At 55.1% G+C, this 25706-nt stretch overlaps 1 protein-coding gene across 2 annotated transcripts; it reads right to left on the reverse strand.

Moving 5' to 3' along the window:
- Nucleotides 1-400: 400 nt before the first annotated feature.
- On the reverse strand, nt 401-25169 carry LDLRAP1 (low density lipoprotein receptor adaptor protein 1). Of its 2 annotated transcripts, none has more exons than XM_045545942.1 (9): nt 24971-25169; nt 15335-15477; nt 14455-14567; nt 12249-12363; nt 6903-6975; nt 6488-6571; nt 5485-5615; nt 4044-4078; nt 401-2442 (listed from the first exon to the last, which is right to left on the reverse strand). In XM_045545942.1, exons 1-9 carry the CDS (start codon nt 25056-25058, stop codon nt 2298-2300), a joined length of 927 nt encoding a protein of 308 aa, XP_045401898.1. In that variant the 5' UTR covers nt 25059-25169; the 3' UTR covers nt 401-2297. The 2 variants fall into 2 exon arrangements, with proteins under 2 accessions (XP_045401898.1, XP_045401899.1); XM_045545943.1 differs by lacking the exon at nt 24971-25169 and adding an exon at nt 22981-23248.
- Nucleotides 25170-25706: the final 537 nt, after the last annotated feature.

Raw genomic sequence — 25706 nt, forward strand, 5'->3', positions numbered from 1 at the left:
CGTCCCCATACTGCGCCCCAGGCCCAGCTCACGTGAATACGTCGAGGCTGTACGGGAGAATGGGATGGAAATGGAGCACACACCCCCACGGGAAGCCCATGTGAGTGCACGCACCGTCTCACACACACTGCAGGGCGTCCACAGCCCTCTTCCGTGCGGACACTCTGGATCCCTGGTGTGGCCTCGATGAGTCATCCAGAGGTGGCCTCATCACACACAGCCCCATCTGCTGGTGAAAAGGGGGCCCACTGGCCCTTCAACCTGGGGACCCTGAGGCCACCGCCCCCACACTCAGCGCTGCATCTGGGCACATGGCCTGACTGGTCACTGCTGCTCCCACCACTAAAGGGCAGGAGCTGCTGGATGCCACACTCTTGGCCACAAGGCCACTCCACCTTAGTGCTATTTATATTCAAAAAGAGAACATTTATTAGTTTTTTTCATTAGAACTTTCTTTACAGCATCACAGAGTAAAGCACAATAAAACCTATCTGCAGATGCACAGGAAACACACAGACAGCTCACCGACAAGAGACCGAGACAAAGGCTGCAGCGTGGCCTTCACACAAACACAGCAGTCCTTCTCGGGACCCGACCCCCTGGGGCCAAGGCCAGCCTGGTGCCTTATGGCAAATGCAGAGGCTGAAACCAAGGAGGCCTGGGGTGGGAGGGGGCTGCAGGGCTGGAGAAAGGAGTTACTCTCACTTTCTGATGAAGACCTGACAATCCCACCCCACCCTCCCCCAGACTCTCCCATCGACTGTGCTCCGATTCACACGCTTAGTAGGTAAGCTGAGTCTGAGAAATGCTGTGTGTGTCCCGGGGCTCATGAAACTTGCTCCGCCAAGCCAGGCCACTGGGAGGCACCTCAGGATGGAAAAGATGCTCACAGCTTTGCTGGGCTTCAGGACGCCGGGAGCCCCACGGGGTAAGAGGATGGAGAGAGATTCTAAAGACAGACTGTTGCTGCTGTGTCCCGACCGGGGTCACAGTGTCAGGAAAGAGAACAGTGTGATGCTTGCAGAGTTTGGTTTTGTTTCACCCTCTGAATTAGCAGACTTTAAACACTTGCATTTTTATGGAAATCAACAGCAAGACAGCTAGCAGGGCACAGAGGCTTATGCCAGTTCTGTGTGGAAAGGCACCAGATGGTTTGTTATGAAACACATTTTGGTCAGAAAATAGCTGGGGTTTTTTGGTTCCTGGGAGGACAACAAAGCTAGAAAAAAAAGGAGGTGTGAGTTGTGAGAGGTGGAGGCAGAGAAAGCAGCTTTGGCATCAGATCTGGGGTCTACTCTTGACTCTACTCCTTCCATGCTTGTGGCCTCAGTTTCCTCTCTGTAAAACGGCCATAAAATATTTCTAAATGAACCTAGGTGTTAGGTTTCACACACCATCCCAGAAGTACGGGGGCTGGAACTCAGAGACACTCACACACAGACACACGGACAAAAACAGAGGAGCGGGCATGACCCTCGGGAGGGGAGAAGGTAGGGATGGGGACTGTGACGGAGGGCACAGAGAGGGTCCCACGGTTGCAGTCAGACTCTGGGAGTCGTGGGCAGGCAGTTACACTGGTTCCCAGTACTGACAGGGACTATCCACAGGGACTTTGGGCCCTTTCTTGAGAAGGAAGGGCGGAGAGAAAGCTCTATTCAATGCAGCACCATCGAGGAGCCCCCGGGGGCCACACCTGCTGTGCGTGTTAAAGTGCCAAGCTGTGTGCTGTCTTTGGTCAGGAGCTGCCCCTTCAGGGTCCAGGGGCTCAAGCCGGGCCTGCTGGGCCCTGAGGAAGGTGAGCGTGAGGACAGTCCCCTCCTGAGGTTGAGGGTATCCTCCTGTGCTCAAAAGATGACAGAATCTGACTGCTTTCAGTAAGGAGCAGGGATGCCTCCATGGAAATTGGGTCCTTGGAGAGAAGGGACAAGAAATGCTTTGGTCACTGTGCTGACACCCACAGCCAGAGCAGAGCTTGCTCGGGAAGAGGAGCAGGAGCCGGATGCGGCACTGCACACGTCACACAGCAGGCGCCGTGCCTGACGCAAACTGGCTTCTGAGCATACACGAGAAGTCACTGAATAAATATTCAAGGCATCTTTCAGTTCTTAGAGAAATGGCAGGGATTAAAAAAAAAATCTCTCTTTCCCCTGCTTGACTGGCTGCAGCTTTGATCTGCAGGCTGACGGTGCCGTGGGCCCGGAGAGGTGGCTGGCGGGTCCTGGAGCTGGCTCCCCCGCCGCAGATGGCTTTGGTCCATCACGTGTCAGGGCTGGCTGTGTCCTGCTGGGCCCAGGTCCTCAGAAGCTGAAGAGGTCATCCTGCTCTGTCAGGCCGCTGTCAGGCTTGTCCCAGTCAACAGGCGAGAGGCACTGGGCATAGTGAATGTCCTGCGCTGTCAGCCCAGTGTCCAGGACCTGAGGGTTCGTCCGAGACTGGGCAAGCCTGGAAGGCAGAGCTGTGTGAGCCCAGACTGGCCACGGGGCTGGCGGGGCCTGCGGAGCCGGTCCAGCCTGGCCAGCCCCAGGGTCAGACGTGAGAGGGCATGGGAGGGAAATGGCCGCACACAGGGCAGGGCCCGAGAAGAAAGTCCCAGGTGCTGGGGGAGGCAGAGCCTCAGAACAGAGCGCCTGCCCTGCAGGGTCACATGGCTCAGACAAGGGTAAGGCAGGCAGTGGGCGTTCCCACCCCCAAGAGAGGCCAGAGCACCCACACCACGCCCCGCTGTCAGGAAGTGCCCAGGAAGGAGAAAGGGCAGTGCTGGCGGAGGGCGTGGGCGGGCGAGCTGTCAGGGGGGCTGTCCAGCCAAGAGGAGGCTCTGGCGTGACTGTGTTCAACACTGTGCTGCCCAAAAAATAAACTTGAAAAGGGAGACAACCTAAATGTCCAAAAGAATAGGGGGGAGTTAAGTAAATGACAGCCCCTGTCCTTAAGTGATTGTTGGGCAGTCAATGAAAGAAATGAAAGAGGTGTTTACCAGAAGCTTTTAACAGCCTGGAGGGAAGCTTCTGACACATGGATGTTAAATGAAAAATCAGGATCCCAAAATGCAAATATGATGTGCTGATCAATGCAAAATAATGTATATGTATAGATTAGCATGGGTTAAGTCCAAAAGTCTGGGCTATGGGATTATGGGATGGTGTTGTTTTTTGTTTAATGCTTTGCTGATTTTCAAAATTGTTCATAAAGGGTACAAGATACTTGAATAATCTGGAAAAAGCAAATGGAAGATTTTCCTCAAACAAGGGGTCTGTAGTCAGCCAGAGAAGCAGGGGAGGTGCTGAAAAGAACATCTCTGCCTCCACAGAGGGGCCACACACGCTGCCCCCACCCCAGGCAGGACCAAGCGGTTTCCACCAGGCTCTGGTGGGTTGGGGGACAGCCAAGACGGTGAGGCCCCTGACTCTGTTCTCACATGACGGACGACCCCCAAGTAAAGCCTCTGAAGGGGCAGGGCTGGAGGGGCTGTGGAGGGTGTCCTGAGGGAGAATGCACGGAACCCTGAACTGCCCAGGCCTCTCAGATGCAACCTTCTCGGTGGCTGAAGGTAGCCATGGCTACAGGGACAGCACCTGGGAAAATGGGGAAATGCCACCACCCTCAGGCTTTACCAAAATACCTTCTCACCCTGCCCAACAGCCCCTTCTGTGTAACACTCCACAGGCTTAATTAAGCTTTGGCTTCTCCTTGCCCCTTTTCAAAAACGCACAGCTCTGGAGGGAACAAAGCCCGCAGAAGAGCCCGTTCGTGGAGGCTCCAGCAGGTGTAGGAAGAGGAAATCTGCTTGAGCTGAGCTGCTTCATTCAGCTCAGACTGTAGCAGAGCAGCCACCAGGAATAGTTGTGACTCACCAGTCAGAGCTTTCTAACAGGCCTGCCCCTGAAGGTATTCAAGCACAGGGATGGGGATTCTTCCCTGGAGGAGGCCAGAGTGGCTTGTGTTCTCAGACATGGCAAAGGGGCCCAGGAGGGAAGGGCGGGCAGGGCCGGCCCACGCATGCGAGGCCCCCCAACCCCCAGCAGGAGGTTACCAGCTAACATTACCTGGAGAATGCTTCGTCCAGGCCGTCATCCAGCTCCTTGGGGAAGACAAAGCAGGAGAAGTGAACCTTGGGGTGGGGGGGGGGCAGGCTCACAGCCACAGCTGCTCCCAGGGTAAGCCTCCGAGACTCAGGACACAAGTACAGGGTGCGTGCCTGGAGGAGCCGGCTCAGGCAGGCCTCCCGCCTGGCTGCTGCCACCAGCATCTCAGCCCTTGAACCCAAAGCTGGGAGGTGGGGCAGGAGAAAGGGATGTCCCAGGGCGTCTGGAGACATGGGCGGGTTCAATTCCCTGCTCTGCCACTACTGGCCCATGCGACTTGGGCAAGTCACTGCTCCTCTTTGAAACTCAGCTTTTCCTTCCATAAAATGAGGAGGCTGGACCACATGATTTCTATGGTTTTCAAATTCCAAAAGGAAGACGGTGGGGAAGGAGGTTTTCTTGCTTTCATCCACTTCCAAAAGCTAAGCCAGAATTCCAAGCTCATGAGGGATAACTGACGGCAGGAATCCCACAGCCTCAGTGGAAAAACGATGGGCCTCCCATGAGGATGGGGAGGTGGCAACAGTGGTTCCCAGACTGCACAGAACAGGCTTGAGGGACACCTGGGGAGCCCCCAACAGCCAGAGGGACTTGCAAGTTTTCCAAGTCTCTCCATGTTCCAGATTTTTAAAAATTAAAGAGATATGACAAGTTAACATGCGATTTTGCAATGAATCCTGGGCCAGAAAAAGAACAGTGGAGGGACAAGTGGAGAAATGCAAATAAGTTCTACGGATTACACAATAGTGTGGCATCGGTGTTAATTTCCTGATTTAATCACAGTAACATGGTTATGCAAGATGGGAATCTGGATGAAGGGTGAATAGGAATTCTTTGCACTATTTTTGTAACATTGTCTGAAATTATTTCCAAATGAAAAATTAAAAAAAAAATATTCAGGTTCCTCTGAGAGATTCTGTGGGCAAAGGCCATTACCCTCATTGAGGGGATGAAAAAGCTGAGTCAGAGGGGTCAGGGGGCTTGCCCTGAGTCACACAGCGAGTCAGGGGCCAAGCTGATGACTGCCCAAGTTTCTGGCTCCTCATTCAGATGGCTGAGGGGGAGGGTGTCGGCAGCAAGCCCTGCCACGCCAAGAACAAGGGCGCCTTTGGCTGGCCCTGCAGTGGGCAGAGCTGTGCATGCCCAGGCTGAGAGGCTGGGCATTGTGAGGAGACAGCTGTGCTGGGAGTCAAGCCTGTTGGGGACACAGCCCCAGGTTCAAAGGGGACATTGTTCATCCCCTATCCTGGGCCTGGGCACTGCCGGGCTGGGTCTGGTCCTCCCAGAGGCCCACAAGTCAGGGGTGCCAGGGCCCAGCCCTGGAGCAGCCTCAGGCTCGTCCAGAGATCAGGCTGAGGAGCACTGGATCCCTGTATAGGTCCCCGGCGACACGCCCACTCACCCAGACAACACTGCTGTTGCTCAAGGCTTGAGGCCGCGGAACCTCGTCCATGTTAGTGGTGTTAGCGCTGACCGTGGACAGTGGGGCCTTGGCCGTCTCTTCCAAGTCCAGCAGGTTCCCAGTGACAACCACTATGAGGGGATCAGTCAGGTGTGTCAGTGGGAGATGAGCCCCTTCCTCCTTCCTGGCCCCATCCTGGAGCCTCCTGGGCTATCCTGGTCCTGACTCCTTCCTCAGACACGGCCATCACCCAGACCACGCAGGGCCCTACCCTGGCACCGCCCTCCCTGCAGCCGGACAGCTGCACACAGGGTGAGAACCTGTCTCCCACTGGTGGCTTAGACTGCAATTTTCATATTCACAATAGTTGTTAAGTTTTTTAAGAGAACACACAATAGGATTTCATGTATACAGGGATGTACACATATATTTATATATTTGCATAGGGATATATCTGGAATAATATGCACCAAGTAATTTTTCCCCTTTATCTACATTTTCTAATTTATCTAGAATGAATGAATATTATTTATTTAACAAAACAAAAATAAAAAAACAAGGCTGGGCGCGGTGGCTCACGCCTGTAATCCTAGCACTCTGGGAGGCCGAGGCGGGTGGATCACTTGAGGTCAGGAGTTCGAGACCAGCCTCAGCAAGAGCAAGACCCTGTCTCTACTAAAAATAGAAAGAAATTATCTGGCCAACTAAAATATATATAGAAAAAATTAGCCGGGCATGGTGGCGCATGCCTGTAGTCCCAGCTACTCAGGAGGCTGAGGCAGTAGGATTGCTTGAGCCCAGGAGTCTGAGGTTGCTGTGAGCTAGGCTGACGCCACGGCACTCACTCTAGCCCGGGCAACAAAGCGACACTCTGTCTCAAAAAAACAAAAAAACAAAAAAACAAGAGTCTTCCCTAGCCCAGGCAGGAGTGGGGCCCCTTGGGTGAAGGGCAGACCCAATGCCATGCAGTGAAATCCAGCCCCAACCCTTGCCCAAGACTCACAGCTCTTCAACGAGGGGGTGCTGTCACGGCGGGCCCCCGGGACGTCCCCTCCCTCTTGGCCGGCTTTCTCTCTCTTCTCTTTCTCTGTGGGACCAAGGCATAGCACGTTGGAGCCTCAGACCCCAGCACTCTGTCCCCACAATCACTGGGCAGGCTGTGGCCAATCTTGGGTGGTAGTTTCCGGTCTCCAGCAAGGAGGAAAGAAACCCTGCAGATGTCATTTAATCCTCACAAGCTCCCTGGGGGAGGAAGATGGCTGTTCCCACTTTTCAGATGGGAAAACTGAGACTCAGAGAGCAATCAGTCCAAAGTCACAAGCCAGGTAGGTGATTAAGCCAGGAGTTGGTCCAGGTCTGACTCCAGGCCTTTATCTGCCTCTCCCCCGCCACCCATAATGTTGATGAAAAAGACTCACCTTCCTTGGATACCTGCCAAAACTCAAAAGCGACTTTGAAGGCCTGGGCTACGGTGAGGGTGACAGCTTGCGCCTGAAAACAGGAAGTGGGGGCGGGGAGGGGTGCAGTGTCAGCCAGGGCAGAGCAAGTCTGAACTGGAGAGCTGGGGACCCCAGGCCAGGCCCCCTGGCTCCCTCCCTGCAGCTTCTTTGGGCTCCATCCCAGGCCCAGGAATGCCTGCTGAGCAAAGGCAGGGTCTGGCCCCTTCTAGGTCCCCAAAGCAGCCAGGGGTGTAATAAATGACCACACCCTCGCCAAGGCAGGGGGCCCTATCTTCACTACTTCCTTTAGCCCTGCCAAAGTTCTCACTCTCGTTCTAGGGCCCCACCTTTGCAATGGCTGTTCACCTTCACTTTTTTCCCTCCCCCTTTGAGCCTCCCTAAATTCAATGAACCGTGAGGTTTACTTCCTCCAAGAAGTCCTCCCTAATTACTTGAGGACTTCATATGCTAACTTAGCCCTTGGAATTGGAGAACAGAAAAGCCGGAGTTGGAAGGGCCCAGCCAGTGCCTGAATGAGCCATGGCCAGAGAGGTGAAGGGTAGGCTCTGGTTAGGACTATGCCGGTTAGAGGGGTTTATAACTGGATCCCAAAATGGGAGTAGGAGGCTTATCAATTTCCTGGTAGGAACAAGATGTCAACGAGTGCCCGGGGACCAAAACCATTCAGTGCCATAACCCACCTGTAAGGAATGGCTGCATCATAGCCTTTCACCCCTGGGGACCTCCCATCCACCCCTTCAATCCCAACTCAGATGTCACCACCTCTGTCCTGTTACCAGCCCTGGGATCCTCCAGCCTTACCCACCTCCCTCTGGCATCATGCATATGAAAGCATCACTAGCTCACATGCCTGTGTCCCCCCAAAAAGCAAGAATCAGCCTGAACATTGCTGCCTCCCCGAGCAGGCCGGAGCCTCCCAGAGGTGGCACAACGCTGGGTGAACTGCATCTGTCCAAGGGACAAGGCCTCCTGAGGCCTCATCCAGCCGGGACCCATCCCCAGCCCACATTCATCTGCATATCTCCTCTCAGTGATCGACTTCAGGGTTAACGAGCTCAGCTTCTTCGTAGCTGTCTGCGGAAACAATACCTAGCTTCCTTTGAAAGCCCTGGCCCAGAGAAGAAAGCATCAGCCTCTTTCAAGTGCACAACAAGTTCAGGCCTAACCAGCCTCAGCCCCACTCCCTTCCCTCCACCAGACAACTCAATTTAATTGAGAAATGAATCTTGGCCACTGCCTTTAAAACTCTTTTTAAAAAATATTTAAAATTCCTAAACAAGCTGACGGATCTGTGCCAATTAAACTTCACGAAGTATAAAATCTCATTTGAATGTCTCCGTCATTTACATTTTTGATGGAAGTACAGGCACTTTATGGCAAAACTTAAATATGGTAATTAAGTATGAAACTCTTCACAGCTGTTTACAATTTAAGCTGTCACGTCTGAATCAAGTTTAATAGACCAGTTACCATTGAGAATTGCCCATGAACTAAAAATATGGGCTAATTACCAGCCCGAGTCAGATCACTATATACCAAAGAAAGGGCTGGTCACCCAATGTGGCAGGGATACAGAAACACCATTATTTGTGCCTGTAGGAATCGGGGGACACAAGCTTATGCTGTTTTGCATAAATCTGCTTATTCATTTGCATACATTCCCACCCTTTTGCCCTGAAGTCCCAGGCTGTAAGTTAAACCAAACAGAACCCAAGATGCCGATGTGTGCAGGCCCAGGCTGGCAGAGACTGGCAGGGGTGGGCCCTGCTTCCTGGGGCAGCTGCAGGGCCAGCACCAGCACTCCACATAGGGACTGCTCGGGCCTGCCTGCCGAGGGGCTCCCTCCTCAGCTCCCCAGCCTCCCACCTCTCCTCCGGGTGCCTCTGGCCTCTGGGTCTATCTTACTGCCTTTCGTGTCCCTGTCTTGTTCCTTGTAACCAGGCTGTTATAACGGGCCTGGGAACTCAGACCAAGCCAGGCCACGTGCCTCCTGGAAGCCCTGCTGCCCTAGAAGTATAAATCCTTGTACGAGGATTACTCCAGGAACGCCAACACCATGTGAGGAGAACAGCCTGGCTCCCTCTGCCCTGGGAAGACCTGGGGGTGTCACTTTGCCACGATCAGTCCAGGCCCAGCATCTGCACTACAAGCCTGGGCTCTCACCTTCACTTCAAAGCCCAGAGGCCTCCTGGGTGGGCAGATGGAAACGTTTCTCTGTAGACAACCTTATCCTGGCCGTGCCCACAGGACCAGGGAAGTGAGGCCCGGGTGGCTGTACTGCCCCATGGTTGAACTGAACTGGTGGGTGACCCAGAAAGGAGACCCTGCTCCCCCAACTCATAGGCTTCTTGCTCACTCAGGTGGCCCAGCAAGAAAGAGTAGGGACATGGAGGCTCTGGGCCCCTGGCCATCAACATCCCAATTCAAGGCCCCTGCAGGTAGACTCTGCCTTGACACCCACCCCCAATGCCAGTAATATCTGAGTCCCCAACCCCCAGTGGTAGCATTTCACTTTGTCCCTCTGTGCCCGTGCTGGCATGCACTCACCTGTCACCTGGCAAACTCCTACTCACGACTCAGCCTTCAAAGGCCCACTCGAGACGTCTCTGTCTCTGGGAAGTCTGCTGACCTCCAGTGAGATTTAATAGCTTCCCCGCTAGAACCTAGCCCCTGTGTTCCGTTACTGAAGCAGGGCTCTTCTCTACTGACTTGTCCGTATCCCCTCAGCCAATCCCCCGGGTCCGCAGGGCTCAACACAGGGCTTAGCCCAGGATGGGCAATACCAAACCTCTGTGGAGGTAGCTGCCAGCAGGTGCAGAGCCCACGGCACCCATTTTACCTTCTGCCTCCCAAGAACACTTCCACTAAGCCCCAAAAATCTAGGATTTCCAAACAAGCCTGGCCACGAGGCCATCAACACACTGCCAGCTTGGGCTGAGCTAAGTAAGGCCTTGGAGCATCAGGTGATGTATTCATACCACGCTGGGCTGGGCTGTCTTTTGGAGAGGGCTCCCCAGGGCCACCTGAAGCGGGGAGCCCAGACGGTAAAGGGTGGAAGAGAAGGATAATGAAGAGTTTGGGTATCTAGCAGGAGCCCTTCCCGCTGCCTGATCAGGGCTCTGCTGTCAGGGGCCAAGCAGTGGCCCAGCTCTGTTTTCCTTGGCAACTAACCTCTTGGCCTGGGGGCAGGCTGATGTCGTTCAAGCCTGTCTGAAGTCCTCCGGCCCTGGGTCAGGCCTGCCCTGGCACCCTGGGCCGGCACCCTCTTTCTCTTACTCCCAGGCTCCCTACCCCAGAGGGAGCCTCTGTCTCTTGGAACACCCCTCCCACCGAGGGCCCACATTGCAGCAATGGCTGTGGGCCAGCTGTCCCTGCCCGGCACTTGCACCGGTCAGTGGGGAGGAAGAGATGAACAATGGGGACACAATGAGCTTGTATTTTTAAGTCTGTGAGGCCTAATAAAAGACAAAGCCTAGAGTCACTGTCTGTGGGAACAAGGCTGTCACGGGAGACGCCACAGCAGCTCAGGGCCCTGGGGCATCACGGGTGAGTGGCCGGCGACACTGAGTCTGCAAAAAAGAAACAAGGTGTACAAAAGCAGCTGGGGCCTTTCAGAACAATCCTGGAAGTCACGGAGGCGACCTCCTCATCCTGCTGACAGGCAAGCAGCCCGGAGAAGGGTGGGATCTTAGCCCAGGTCACACAGCTCCTCAGCCAGGATCAGACCCTCAGTTTGTCTCCTCCCGCAGTGCCCCCCCTGTGATACTCGCGTGGGGCTGAATCATGCCCCCCAGGAGGTCCACACCCCAATCCCTGGGACCAGTGAACGCTGCCTCACGCAGCAGAGGGCTTTGCAGATGCGATTAAGCTAAGGATCTGGAGATGGGATTATCCTGGATTACCCGGTGGGTCCGAGTGTGATCACGAGGGACCTGGACAGAGAGCAGGAGAGTCAGAAATGGCAACGTGACAGAAGGGAAGGGAGACTGGGAGGCGCTACAGTGCTGGCGCTGCAGACGGAGGACGGGCCCACAAACCAAGGAAGGCAAGTGAGCTCTAGAAGGTAGAAATGGATTCTCCCCAGAGCCTCCAGAAAAACACAATCCTGCTGGCCTATTTTAGACTCCCAACCTAAAGTACTATAAGGGAATAAACTTGTGTTGTTTTAAACCACTAAGTTTGTGGTCATTTTTACAAGAGCAATAGGACACATATACAATATCTAACATGTGCCCTGATGGGCAACAGGAAGCCTGGGGGCCACAAAGACTGTGATGTCCTTGATGTGCACTTTGATGACGGGGGAAGGGAGAAGGTCGTGTCTCCTTGGTGCCAAGGGCCCTAGGACATGGGGACAGGGCTCTGAACTGTCAACAGAAGTTAACAGATGACAATAGCAAATCCACAGGTGTCAGGAACCACCTTATAGGGAGGACAGTCAGATCCTGGGGGCGTCAGAAACAAAGCTGCAGCCAAAGGCTGACCCACCACTCCAGCTCTTGGCTCTAAAACTCAAAACAAATGTCCAGTGACCACTAAGGTTCCCACTCACCCCCGGCTGATGTGGTCTAGGGGTGGCCTGGAAATGGAACAAGAACTCTCGGCTCCTCAGTCACACACGGAGGGGAACATGGGCTCAAACCTTCACTCTGCCCTGGCTGCTGTGTCATCTCCAGCGAGACAGCTGGCCTTTGGGAGTCTGTTTCCTCATTAAAAACGAAAAAGGAAGAACCAACAGAGATAGTAATAGTTTCTAGCTCGCAGAGTTGTTGTGAGGATTAAATGAGAAAGTACCTTAAAGCCTAGCACTGGAATGGGCACGTAGGAGGTACCGAAAAATGGCCATTTCCCTCCCAACTCTGCCTACAGCAAGCCGGGTCCTGTGAGAGCTCTCGCCTTTGCCTTCCACCCCGGCCTCCCCACCTCCGCCCCCGCCAATGTCCACGTCCAAGGACTAATCCCTACAAGGCCCTGCAGCCCACAGACTGCACTAATGACAGGAGATCCAAGATAATCTCAAACCCAACAAATCACGTTACAGAGAGGAAGGGACCAGGGACTCACTGGGGACATGAGCTAGTCACTGCCCACAGCCAGGCTGACCCATGGGTCACCTGCCTAACTACAGCCCTATTAGGTACTCTCAGCTCTTAGCACCCACTTGGGATTCCCAGGAATTTCACTTTTTTTTAAAGGTGACTGTCACTTTTGGGTCCTGCCTCCCACACCAGGCAGACCCCCAAGAGCAGCGCTGCCAAGGTAAGGCCTGCCCCAGCCCAGCCCAGCCCAGCCCTCCCTGCTGACCATTTTCCGCTTGGCGCAGAGGAAGGCGTGGCACTCGAGGTTCTCGTTGTGCTGGCTCTGGGCGATGTATGCAAACACCTTGTCGTGCATCTTGTCTGCTGTGCAGTAAGAGATCCTGAAAGGCAAGTGGGAAGTGTCACCAGACCTGGGACGGGGGGCGTGACCACATCTGGGATGCCCTTTAGGGCATCTTCCTCGAGTTCCAGAGAGCCTGCTAACCCCACTCCACCAGAGCATGACTTGGGAGATCCTGCCTTGGCCACCAGGCCTGGCACCCTGGGCCATCTATCAGGGAGAGACCCAGGCCAGGCAGGAAGGACTGGGGGTACAGACTGGAGGAAGGGCACTTCCCCGTCTCTCCCTCCCATCCCACACTGAGCCGTACCCTAGAATATTAATTGCTGAACCCTTATCGCATACCAGGCAATGTGCCAAGAGCTTTCTACATATCGTCTCATTGAATTCAGAGCTGCCCCTGAGATGGGTTCTATTATTATCCCCATTTTATAGATGAAAAAACTGAGGCTAAAGGCCTGAGACCACACAGCTAGTAGCAGAGGTAGGACCTGAACTCACTTGTGAGACTCCAGAGGCCATCAATGCCATGCCACCTCTTAATGCTTTGTGCAGACAGGTGGGAGGGGAGGCAGGACACTGCCCTGCCCCCCATGCCCTTCACCTGGCCTCCCTGTTCTGCCCACCCTCCAATCCATGCCCCTGCCCAGGGGTCACATGAGATTCAGGCCTCTCTCTCTCAGGGTGACTGGGACCAATAGCAAGTGTCCTGCAGCCGTGGCCAGGGGTGGAGGAGCTGGGAGTAGGGGGGTGAGGGGTGCGAGGGGACCCGACAAGGAGCCCCAGTGGGCCTAGGAGGGAAGACACAGCAGCTCCATGCATGGAACACCCTCCCCGCCCCCAGTCGCCACCCACAAGCTTCATGCCTTGAGCCCTCATCTGTCCCACCCTCTCTCACTGCCTGATCCTTCCACGTTGCTCCTCGGAATCTCAGTCAGGAGGAGCTGGCAGCCCAGAGCTGCGGCAGGAGCCCAGTAGACTCACCCTCTCACCTGTGCGGCCCCAGCTTCAATCAGACCTCAATACCACTGAAAACCCCCAGGTAAGCAGAGGGTGGGGGCCCCAGGTCCCCGCGGCCTCTTCTCCATCCCAGGGGGCCCAGCCTCTGGCTCTAAACACCCCTGGGTCCTTGGTATCTATTAATAGCAACTAGATCCTGCTATTCTTCAAGTCCCAGCAAGGTGCCACCTCCCCTGGTAAGCTCTCCCAGATTTCCCCAGGCAGACCCCTCCTTCTCTGCCCTCAGGCAACACACACTCATCTGCTATTTCCTCCCCTCCATTCCCTGCTAGACTGGAAGCTCCTTGAGGGCTTGGGCTGGGTCAGATTCCACATCTGGCACAGACCTCAGCAGATTAAGGTACTTGGAAAATGCTGATTAAAGGAAGGCAGGTAGACACACAAAGGTAAGAAGACACCAGCCAAAAACTCCGAAATCAACACCTGCAATATACATCTACCCACCCCTACTCCTTGCTTGTGCTCCAGCTGGCTGAGCCACCTACCTGGAGACAAAGCAAGAGGGTGGAGGGATGCCTGGCCGATGGGGGCTGCTGGACAGAGCTCTGGCCTGGTGTCCTGGTCCCAGTTCAGCCAGTACCTCCCCATGCAGCCTTAGGCAACTCCCTCTCTGGGCCTCAGCTTCTCCATCTGTAAAATGGACCTGGGCTGTCTCTTCCAGTTCTGAAATCCAACAACTGACCAGGTAAGAGAGAGGCGGGGATAGCCTGAGGCTGCAAGGCTGGGCCCTGTTTCCCTGGGAAGCCTGGCGGGAAGTCCAGAGCTGAGCTGCTGCATTCAAGGTGGAAGGAAAAGGCAGTGACTTTGCAGCTGCAGCTCTCTGCTCCAGGCCTGACTCAGCAGCTGAGTGTTCAGCTGTCTTCTACACCTGGTGATAACAGCAGCAACTGCACTTAGCCAAGTGCTCATTGTGAGCCGCGAGCTTGGCGCTCAGTGCTTCACAACAGCACCATGAGGCAGCCTCTGCTCCCAGCCCCATTTTACAGATGAGGAAACTGCAGCTCCACGCTCACCCAGGTAGGAAGTGGTAGAGCCTGGATTCAAACAGGACGCCCCACCCACTACCCCAAGTGGCAGGGCGGATGTGGGCCACCCACCACACTGAGCGTACCTGTAAATGGACACGTTCTCAATGAGCTGGTTGGTGAGGTGGTCAGTCAGGATAATTCCCCGTGGCGACACCTTGAGCGTCACCTTCTGCAGCTTCTTCCCGCTGGCCTTAGCCTTGGGGGCAGACATGGGTTAGAGGAGCCTGCCTGCCTGCCTCAGTTGGGACCCTCCCTTCATGGGCTACACCTAGCCTCTCCTTGGTCTCGGGGCAGGGCCCATCTCAGCCCAGGTGACTCGCCAGCACCCTCTTGTAACAAAAAACACCCGCTGTCTGTCAAGCACTGGACTTCAAGTCATACTCACAGGCAGGAGGAAATGGACTCAGAGAGGCTAAGAGACTTGCCCAAGGACACACAGCCAAGAGGGACCTGAGACTCTAAGCACTGAGTGGCCTATCACAGCCCAACTAGATGACTCCTAGGGACTTTGTTCCACCCACTGCACCTGCCAGGGCCTGAGCTGAGGGGTCCAAGGCCTCCAAGGGAAGTGAATTTAAAAGGCCCACACACACCTGGAGCTTGGGAGGGGCAATATGGTCTCTGGAGGGCTGTGCTATCTCTCAGGCCATGGGCAAGTGGTTGAGTGACAGCTACTTCCCCACCCTCCCTAGCACTGATAAGTCACCATCCAGGATCCTGAGCCGGGGAGGGGAGGCTGGAAGAGGCCACGGCCCTAGTGGGTGTAGAGAAGCCACTGACCACAACCCTGTGAGTCCAATGGCTCTCCTCCACCAAGCCCCTGAGCAGGATGCGAGGAGACACAAGGCCAGGCCAGGCCAGGCTCAGGTGCATCCAATTGGAGTAACAGGCGGGGACAACACCCAGAGAGAAGCTGGCCATTGGCGCACGGCTCCCCTGACCCCTGCTGGCTGGGGCGCTCACCGTGGCCACGATCCTCTTGACAGCAGCGGCCGACAGCTCCTCGCCCTTGGGCTGCTCCACCAGCGTCATGCCCAGGTACTTGAGGGTGAAGAGCATCCCCTCGAGCAGAGTCTCCCGAGTGTCCGTCCAGTTCTCAGGCAGCTCTGGGGCAGGACAGGACAGGCCCTCAGACCCTGCGGGGCAGGGCCCACCACCAGCCACAGCTCTCACCTGCCCCCATTTCCTAGGAAAATCCAGCAAGGGGCACTGGAGTCCCCCCCATTATTTTTGCTTTTAATAAAGAGCTAACATTTTCCACTGCATACCAAGCACCATGGTAAGAAGCTTTATGCAAAATGTTCTCATTAATCCTCACAAGAACCTATGAGGTAGACAATTCTATCATACCCACTGACAGACAAAGACATTGAGGCCCTGGGAGGCGGAATCACACACCTAAGTCCATAGAGCCAGTACCTGCAGAAGCTAAGCCTCGAGCCACATCTTCAAGGTCAGAGCCCAAACTCTTAACTTCAATGCTAACACTTGCTGAGGCAAATCATACCATTTCTTACTGAATCCTTCGTGCAATCCTGTGAGGTGGTTATTATTCCCATTATACAGATTAGGAAACTGAGGTTCAGAGAGTCGCAGTCATGAGACAAAGGCCACATGCAATGAGTGAAGGTCAGAATTCAAACCTGGGTGGTTTCCATGGCCCCGCCCTGCACCACTTTCCTGTGTGTGCACATCTGTAGAGACCAGTGGGTACAGGCAGGGGGACCAGCCAAGAGACAGTAGCCCAACGAGGGTAGGAGTGGGATGAGGGTCAGTGGGGAAAGGAGGAGGTGACTTCTCAAATCACGTCACACCAATCTGGCAAACCTGGGTTCGAATCGCAGCTCTGCTTCCCACGCCCTGAATGGTCTCAGGGAAGTCACCTCTCCTCTGAGACTAACCACACCTGTCTCTCTGGGCTGCAGCAATGGCAGAGGAGGGCACATGGAGGGGTCCTCTAAAAACTGACCACAAACGTCAGGAAGGTTGGGAAATGAGGGGATAAGCCTGGGTCATGGGTGGGGAAACAGACCAGAGGGAGAGTTGGAAAGAGGTCCCCACCTGGCTCACCCACGTAGGAGAGGGCCCCAAGGAGGCAGAGGGTCATAAGGGGAAGCGCCGTCCTCATCAGTGGCTTTGATCATCCCCCGGGTTCCTCCTCAGGAGGTAAGGCCCAGAAGGCCGTATCACTCAGCCAGGAAGCAATGCGGCCAGGACAGGAAGGGAGGTCTCTGGGGAGTCCTCCAAGCCCCTGTAACTAGGAGGAATGAGCACCCCACACTCCTGCCTGCTAGAGCCTCTGCCTGCCCCTTACCACCTCCTCAGATGCTGCACTTGCAGGAGGTTTTCATTATCATTGTACCCATTTTACAGATGAGAAGCTGCTCTTCAGCCTCATATACAACCTTGTTAAGGATAGGGCAGGACCCAGACAGGAATCAATTTCCAGGGGCCACCAGAGAGGTGGCCAGGGCCAGCTTGCCTAGGCCATTACTGGGAGAGGGCTGTTCTAGGGAAGTGTTGTGCCTCCTCACTGGCTCTGACGGGAAAGCCACAGGACGAAAGTTTAGAACTGGGTATTGCTGGTTCTGGGGCTGCTGGGGCCCTGGCAGGGCTGTGGGCTCCCCCTATAAATTCAGCCTGGCTCCAGGGTTCTTGCACTGTCAGGGCAGAAACCCAGGCTCAGGTGGCACCAAAAGGTCTCCTGCCCAGGCTGGGCCCCAGCTGCCCTCGTGTAGCCCTAGGCTTCCAGGGGCTCTGTCTGCCTGCTCCACAGCCAGAAGGAACCTTGTATAACAGAGCCTTCCCTGGGTTTGCCTTGAGCAAGCACTGTCCCTGAGGCTGTTTCCTCCTCTGAAAGGGTGTGTGTTGAGGGTGGGGGAGAGGCACACAGTAACTCACAGGTGTACCCAGTTCCCACCACCACTGAGATCCAGGTGAACAAGAACTTGTTGATCAATCATCCAGAGCCAGGCCGGGCGCGGTGGCTCACGCCTGTAATCCTAGCTCTGGGAGGCCGAGGCGGGTGGATCGCTCGAGGTCAGGAGTTCGAGACCAGCCTGGGCAAGAGTGAGACCCCGTCTCTACTAAAAATAGAAAGAAATTATCTGGCCAACTAAAAAATATATATACAAAAAAATTAGCCGGGCATGGTGGCTCATGCCTGTAGTCCCAGCTACTAGGGAGGCTGAGGCAGTAGGATCGCTTAAGCCCAGGAGTCTGAGGTTGCTGTGAGCTAGGCTGATGCCACGGCACTCACTCTAGCCCGGGCAACAAAGTGACACTCTGTCTCAAAAAAAAAAAAAAATCATCCAGAGCCTGGCATGCAGCTGGTGCTCAATATCTGCTAAGTCGAGGAATGACGTGGACAACTCCATTACCAGCTCTGACCTCTGGCTCACTGCCCACCAGCCCTCATCCCGAGGCCTTTACACCAACATGAGGCCAGGCCCCCACTGAGATGACCCCACCCTCTGTCCCATCAACCATGAGCCTATTCCATTTGATCCTTCAAAAAGATTCAGAAAGTCCTTGAGTTGTCCCTGGTCCTGGGCTGGGTGATGCGGGCCCTGGAGCAACTCAGACATAGGCCCTGCTCTCAGAGAAACCAAGAGTAACAGGCTGGGCACTGTGGCTCAAGCCTGTAATCCTAGCACCTTGCGAGGCCCAGGCGGGAGGATTGCTTGAGGCCAGGAGTTCAAGGACAGCCTGAGCAACATAGTGAGACCCCATCTCTACAAAGACTAAGAAAAATAAGCCGGGTGTGGTGGCATGCACCAGCAGTCCTAGCTACTCAGGAGTCTGAGGAGGAGGAGCCCTTGAGTCCAGGAGTTTGAGATTGCAGTGAGCTATGACGATACCACTGCACTGTAGCCTGGGCAACAGAGCAAAGCTATCACATAATGAAGATGCAATAACAATAAAGCTGTAACTATCAGCATTTCCTCTAACGCTCACAACTACCTTGCAAGCAGGCATTCTTTCATTCCCAATTTACAGATGAGGACACTGAGGTTCAAAGGACTGACTCTGAAGCCCACACTCCTGACCATTAGACCATACTACCTCATCAGGAGGCAAACTGCCTCAAGTCTAGCAAAAGGTCAGGGAGAGGTTTTGGAGCTGGAAGTATTTCCTCCCACCTGGGATTAGGTATTCCTAACACCGGAGGCTTCCCCTCTACAGGCCAAGATACCCAGACCACCACTTTCAACCTAGACCTATCTAAGCAAGTATGGCCAAAAAATGCAGTTGTGCCTACCACCTGTGTCATTGGCAGACATTGCTAATCGACTGCAGCTCTATTTTCCTGATTGTTTCTCAGCACAAGGCCCCAGGCAGGCAATACCAATCAATCAAGGGTGGCCTTGTTCATCTAATCAACTATTCCTGCCCTCCGGCATTCTCCTCCCCCCCCCATTTTCATGTCCCCACTCTCCCATTTCCTCCTGCTTAGCCTTTTCCTGGCCCCTTTCCAAAGCCACTTCCGCTCCCTCCATTCCAAAGGGCCAAAGCCTGCCAAGGTCACTAGTGATCTCTTTGCTGTCAAAACATTCCCTGGTCCTTTTTGACCTCTGAAATGTTTGGCATTTTTCTGCATTCCTCCTTCCCTAGCCCGACCCTTCCCTACCCTACCACCTCCTTATGGACTGGTTGCCACTCATCAGCCTCAAAGACCCTCTGCCCAAATCTCTCACTTGACAGATGATGCAACTGAGGCCCAGATAGGGATGGGCCCTGTGCAGGGCCACAGAGCAAGTCCAAGGGACCCCCACCCCCAGCACCATGACTGTTGGGCGAATTTTAAGTTCCCCCAGTCTCCTCTCCCACAATATCCCTATATACACACACCCCAGAAGCTCCAACCATGCAGAGCTTCTTCCTTATAATGTAACACTCACTTTCCAACTTCTGAGCCTTTGTTCAAGTAGTTACCTCTATCCGAAATGCCCTTGTTCCCTTTGCTTGATCAAAACATCCACACATGCAGCCTCTTCCAGGAAGCCTTCTTTAAGGCAACACAGCCTAGTGGTTAAGAGCAAGGGCCCTAATCCTAGAATACCAGTTCTGGTGTTTCAAGTCTGAGTGATCTTGACTAAGTTAATTAACTACCCTGAGCCTTAGTTTTCTGGGAAACAATAGTCCTTGCCTCATAGGGCTATTGTGACCCTTGGATAAGATAATAAAATAATAAAATGCACTTAGCAGTGGGCCAGGCCCCTGGCAGGTGCTCAGTATGCCTTCTGACGGGGCCTCATCCCTCCTGTCAGTGGGCTGCTCGTGCCTTCTCCTCCTCCCGCAGACACACCACCCTCCACCCTCTGCCAAGCAGCGGCCTACACACACGTCTCCCCCTTGAAGGACATGCCATTCACGTTTGCCTCCCAGGACCTGCTATGCACTCCTGCCCAACACAGCTGTCCAGTCTCACCCTGTTCCTCCCTCGTTCCCCCATCCCTGTCACCCCACCTTCCCAGGCTCAGCGGAGATGTTTCTTTTCCTCTAGAAAACGCTGCCTCCTCTCCTGTACTTCCGTGCATGTGACTTCTCTCTTCACCAAGGTGTAAGGTCTCTTGTGCCCACACCCTCCCCACAGAAACCAGCACCTGGGAGCTCTCAACACAGACAGACATGCAGGGTTTAGCACCACGCCCGCCTGGCTCATCACCCAGCCTTCTCAGATGGGAGGTGGCAGGGCTGTGCACCAGCCCCGAGGCTGGAGGCCACGTACTTCCTCCCAGGAGGAGCCCAAGGCTTCAGCAGGAGCTCCCAGAGGCACCCGGGCAAATACAAGCCTGAGTCCACAGCCCCGTTCTGGTCCTGGTTATTTTTGGCCCTGTGGTGGGTAATGACTGTGCTATTTTAACACTGCAATTTTACAGATGACCTGGTGCCAGAGTTAGCTGAGGACAGACCATATGCCCAGCTAACGTACAGCTGTGAACATGTGCTCGTTCCTCGATAAGGCCCCTACCCAGGAGTCAGAGCTGGGCAGGGTGCCCCTGTGCCCCTTCTGCTGCCCTGGGAGACCCAGCCTGGCCGGAGTCTGGAACATCAGAGCCACAGCCAAACACACGGATGGCGGAAGCCTCTGACCAGGACCCTGGCCTCCAGCCTGGCGGGGAGATGGCCTCAGAAGCCACAGAGTAACGACATCTCAGAAGGGGCCCCAAGCTCTGCCCTGACCTGGAGTGTGGCTGCTCCTCTGGGTTGCAGACTCTTTATCTGACAAATGGGCTCAGCCCCTCAGGAGCAACTCAGAAAAAGCTTCCAGATGTGAAAAGTGCTAGGCAAATTTCAGGAGTTAAGGCTGTTGAGACTGCTATCAAAAGAAAATAATTTTTAAAATGATAATCACAGCAGCTACTACTTCCTAAGTACCCACTTACACTGTAAGAGAAACATATGCTACGGGCTCTGGAGCCAGGCTGTGGGGTTCACAGACCTTCACAAGCCTCAGTTTCCTCACTTTAAAATAGGGACCCCATAGGGTTGTCATGAGGCTGAAATGAGTTCACACCTGCGGTGGGCTTAAAACCTTGTCTGGTATATACCAAGTACCGCCTTGGTGTGAGCTCCTGTCATTACCAATGGTCAAGTGCAAAAAGCTTCAATATATCCACAACCATTTACATATTTTATGAGAAGAATCACGGATATATCAATGTTCCCATTTCACAGATGAAGAAGCTCAGAGGAGTCTAACCATGGCCCATAATTGATAGCACTGGGACTCCAGTCCTACACCCCTCTCCTGCAGCCCACCTCACCCCTTCTAACACAAGGCAGGGGTCAGGCAGAACTGAGCTGGGCTGCTCAAAAAGGGGTGTCTGACCCTCAGTGGGCAGCGGGTGACCTTTAACTCCTTCAAGCCACATGCCCCTCCTGCAGCCACCACACCTGTGAGAGGCAGAGTCCCAGGCTCTAGGTAAATGTTGCCTGCACTTGCCTTTGGCTAGAACATTCTTCCCAGATTCCTCCCTCCTGGGATCCACCCAAGTGTTCCAAGTCACCTTCTCAGAGAGGCCTTCCCAGACACTATCAGTGCCCTACCCTTGTCCCCTCTGCGTGTACCATTTCCCTGCTGCCACCTGATGCCAGCACTCACCTCTCTGGCCTCCCTGCTGGAGATGTCCCGGCCTGTGCTGACTGGGGAACTCAGAGCTCCTGTCCCAACAGTCCTCCCACAAGGCTGCGGGGGGACACCTCCGAGGAGCACATTCCACACCGCCTCCCAGAGTTCCCAGCACGGATTAAGCCGCAGCAGCCTACAGTGGTAATGTGCTTTATAACGGCCACTTTCGGGACTCCTTTCCCTTCTCACATGTCCTAACAAAATACTTCCTGCGATCTCTTCCCAAATAAATGACTTGCACTCAGATCCTTGTCTCTAGAAGAACACAAAGACACCACCCTATCTAAAAAAGTGTCCCCATCACTTCCTCACCCCGCTTTATTTTTATTCGTAGCATTATACTATCCACAACCACACTGCTTATCTGCGTCCTTGTCATTCTGTCCACCTCCTCCACCAGACGGGAAGAACCATCAGAGGAGAGACTCGGTCACCACAGATTCCCCAACACCTCTATCTGTGCCTGACATATAGTCAGCACTCAATAAATATTATTGTTCGAGCGTTATTTATCTTTCATTATAAATATTACAAATAGGAATAGATCTTCTCTTGCCTACCACCACGAACCACCTTTACTGGAACCCGCACCTCATATTTCTTCACCCTTTCTATATGGGTTCTCTGATGGGTTTGCACAAGGAGACTGAGGGTCAGAGTGATTCTAGTATCTTTGGGAAAAAAGGCACGGAGGGGCCAAGATGAGCATCCCTTCCAGGTAGCTGGAAGATAGGAAAATCTCTGGCCGGGGACTGAGATCAAATATTTATGGTTCCTGAAGGGATGGGGAAAAAGCCACACATGGGAGAAGCGGAAAGCCCTCTTTGAAGGTCAGGACAACTGGGAGACAGGAGGCCTGAGGCTCAGTGTAAGGAAGCCTGGGCGCTGGCTTTGCTGTGTGACCTCAGGCAAGCTGCCACCCTTCTCTGAGCTTCAGTTTCTCCACAAATAAAACAATATTCATGCCGATCTCAGCTGAGGACCTTGGGTGGGGGGCAGTGGTGAGGAGCTGGCCACAGCTGACAACAGAGGTCAAGTCTAACCTTAACTCCACTGGCTTCAGTTTGGCCTCAAAATTCAACCAGAGGGGCTAGGCCCAACGCCTGGCTGGGTCACAACCCTGGTTAAGGCTTCCCCAGTACCTGCCACCCTGACATACCCACAGCTTCCCTTTCTAACCTGCAAGTTAGAAAGCTGCAGCTCAACCTGCAGCCCAGTCTGGGGTGGGGCCTGCCCCCAGCGCCTGCCATGGCCAGAGCGCCTGAGGCATGCTGATAAGCCCCCTGGGTGGGGAATTTGGAGCTCTACCTCTGGGAAGCTCTGTGTCTGGGGCCAGTGACTCCAAGTCCCTGGGCCTCAGTTCTTCCATCTCTAAAATGGGTCTGATGGTAAGAATCCTCTGTCACCTCACAGGAGCAAATGAGATAATGGAAGCTAAAACACTTTGTAAAACAGTGACAAAAGCAGTAGTTACCATTATTGGACTCCTCTTCTATGCCAGGCAAGATGCAATTTCATTTAATCCCCACAAAAAGTCTAAGGCAGGTACTACTGTTATTTGTAATTTATAGATGAGGAAAGTGAGACTTAACAAGGGACAGGTGGGGCTGTGACCCAGCTCATCACAGGCACTGAAGGCTCCAGGACCTCACTCTGGCCGTACAGGGGCTGAGGGCAGGGGAGAGGCTCTCTTCTCCTTTCCTCTGAAGGCGCAGACAGGCTCTGAGCCCCTAAAACCTGTTTCACCACCGTAATAATGATGTTGAAGCTCCACAGGATAGGCAGGAGGAAGGAGAGTGGGAAGAAGGAAACCACCAATTAGGAGGGAGCATTATTATCAATAATCTTAATACCCCTGCCAAGTAAGGGCTTTTGTCCCCCTCTTGCAGATGAGGAAACTGAGGATCGCAGAGAGGACACGTGACTTGCCCAAGCGTGAAGAAGGCAAGAGAAACTCTTTCCCACCACCCAAAGTGGCTACCTCTTCCCCAGATTCCGAGGTGCTTCAAGGCTCCCTTCCCTTGCCCAGCCCCCCTTCCTTCACAACCACGTTCCTGGGGGCTGCTCACCACTCCCTCTCCCACATCGCTAGAGAAAACCCGCAGGGTTGTCCCACTGGAACAGGTCATTCTAAGTCCTCCTCGAATCTCACAAATTTTTAAAGGGGCTATTTTATTTTGGGAGGCAGTAAGTGTGATAGATGATACATCCCTAGCCTGGCCAGCCCAAACGGGTCTCTGACCCTGCCCCCACCAGCAGGCACTGGCCCACGTTCCCAATGCCAATGCCAGCCTCAGCTAAGAGGCGGCCACAGCTGGAACAGGGATTTGGGCCAGAGGAGAGGCAAGGCAGGCTTTCTAGGCCCAGACACGCTGGCACTCCTGGGACCAGGGAACTTGGGCTCCCCTGGTGGAGCCCTGTAAGTCAAAGAGGGAATGAGGGTGCGGGGAGACTGTGCTGTCAGTTGTTTCCTGGTGTCGGGAGAGGCCTGTGGTTGAGGTGGGTGGAAATGTGCAGGAGTCCTGGGCTTTGGCTCCAAATCAGCCAGGATGGCCCATGTAACCCCAGGCAAGCCACCTCCATTCCCCCTCTCCAAAAAGGAGGGACCTGCGCTAGGTTTCTCAGGCCTCAGGGGAAGGTGGCAGGTGACAGGTCTCCTGAGCATAACCTGCGATGGGGAGAGAAGGGGGGCAGGTTGAGGCCCCTCCCAGACTCCTAGACGCCCCAGGGAGAGGTGGTGGCAAGTCTGCCCTTCCCCTGGGCGCTCAGGGACTTTGGAAGCCCGAGGGGGAAGATGAGAGAGAAAACAGGTTTCAAAAATAGCTGGGACGCCAGTTGGCCACCCGGACCCGGCCAGAGAAAGGGACGCAGGGGTCTTAGATCGCCCGGTGTTGGGACCTCCTGAGACACTTGGCCGGGCCTCGCTCCCAACTTTAAGTACCTGCGACCCCGGGCTCACACCTGAATGGGTTTCTGGGCACCCGGAAGAAACAAGTTGACCCCATGGGCTGAACAGGGGCGACGGGTGCCCGCCGCTGCTCCCGGGCATCTTCCCAAGCCCCTGCGCCCATTCCCCACCCCCTGGCACTGACGCCGAGCGCCCGCCCCGCCCCAGCTGCCCAGGGCGGAGGGGTGGGGGGGTGCCGCGGTCGCGCTGGTCTCTTCTCGAGACCTGCAACTCCCCACCACCCCGGCCTCGGCCCACTGCCGCCCACACCTGGGCACCCCGACCTGTCTCCTCCCCCAGCTCTGCCCTCCTCCCACCTGAGCGGGGCGGGGAGTGGGAGCACGACTTGACCCCGCGCGACCCCCGCCCCCGCAGGGCCGGGGACCCGCCGCGCCGCGACAAGAGCGCGGGTCAGGCCCAGCCTCCCCGCCAGCTTGGCCAGACTCCGGCGCCCGCGGGAGGCCCGGGACGCCTCGGCCCGACCCCGGCCCGGCCGGGCTGACGCGCACACACTCACTGCGGTGCCGGCCGCCGCCCCCCCAGCTCTGCTTGGCCAGGCTGGGGCTCCGGATCAGCGCCCGCCCCGCGGACTTGAGCGCGTCCATGGCCCGCTCCGGCCGCCGCCGCCGCCGCCGCCAAAACTCCGTCAGGAAAAACTTTCCGCCCGGCCAGGCGGCGCGCGGGAGGCGCGCTCCTCCCCTCCCCGCCGCGAGCTCCGCGGCTGCGTCCGAGGGGGCGGGGCGAGGGTGGGAAGCCCCGCCCACGGGCCCGCCCACAGCCTTGCCCCGCCCCCGCCCCAGGCTCAAGCACGCCGCGCTCCCCGAGGCTGCCCGGACAAAGGCACTCGAAGATTGTGAGCTGACAGCCCCGGGCACCCCCCTTTTCCTCCCTCTCCTAGTCCCTACCGCGTAGAGCCTGTGGAAGCCAGTGGCCTGGAATTTATTTGTAAACAGGACAGACGAAAGGCACTTGGAGACCATTTTACACTTGGGGAGTCTGAGGCCTGAGCCGGGAAGATTCTTGTTCTGGGACAAGAGAAGGGGGGTGCCCAGGGCAGTGGGAGACTTAAAAGGAGAGAGTGGAGGCTGTAAAACTGTTAGGAACAGGGCAGGAGTATAAAAGTTTGCCTTTAGCCAGACCAGCTGGGCACTTTAGGCTGTCGCCCCTGCCCTCCCCACCTCCCAGGTGGCCTCAGAGATGGTATGACCTGGGGTGTTATGCTCTCAGGTGTCGGGGAAAGGGGACTTAGCCTC

Source organism: Lemur catta, chromosome 3, assembly GCF_020740605.2.
Source record: "Lemur catta isolate mLemCat1 chromosome 3, mLemCat1.pri, whole genome shotgun sequence".
In the NCBI taxonomy this organism is placed as follows: Eukaryota; Metazoa; Chordata; class Mammalia; order Primates; family Lemuridae; genus Lemur; species Lemur catta.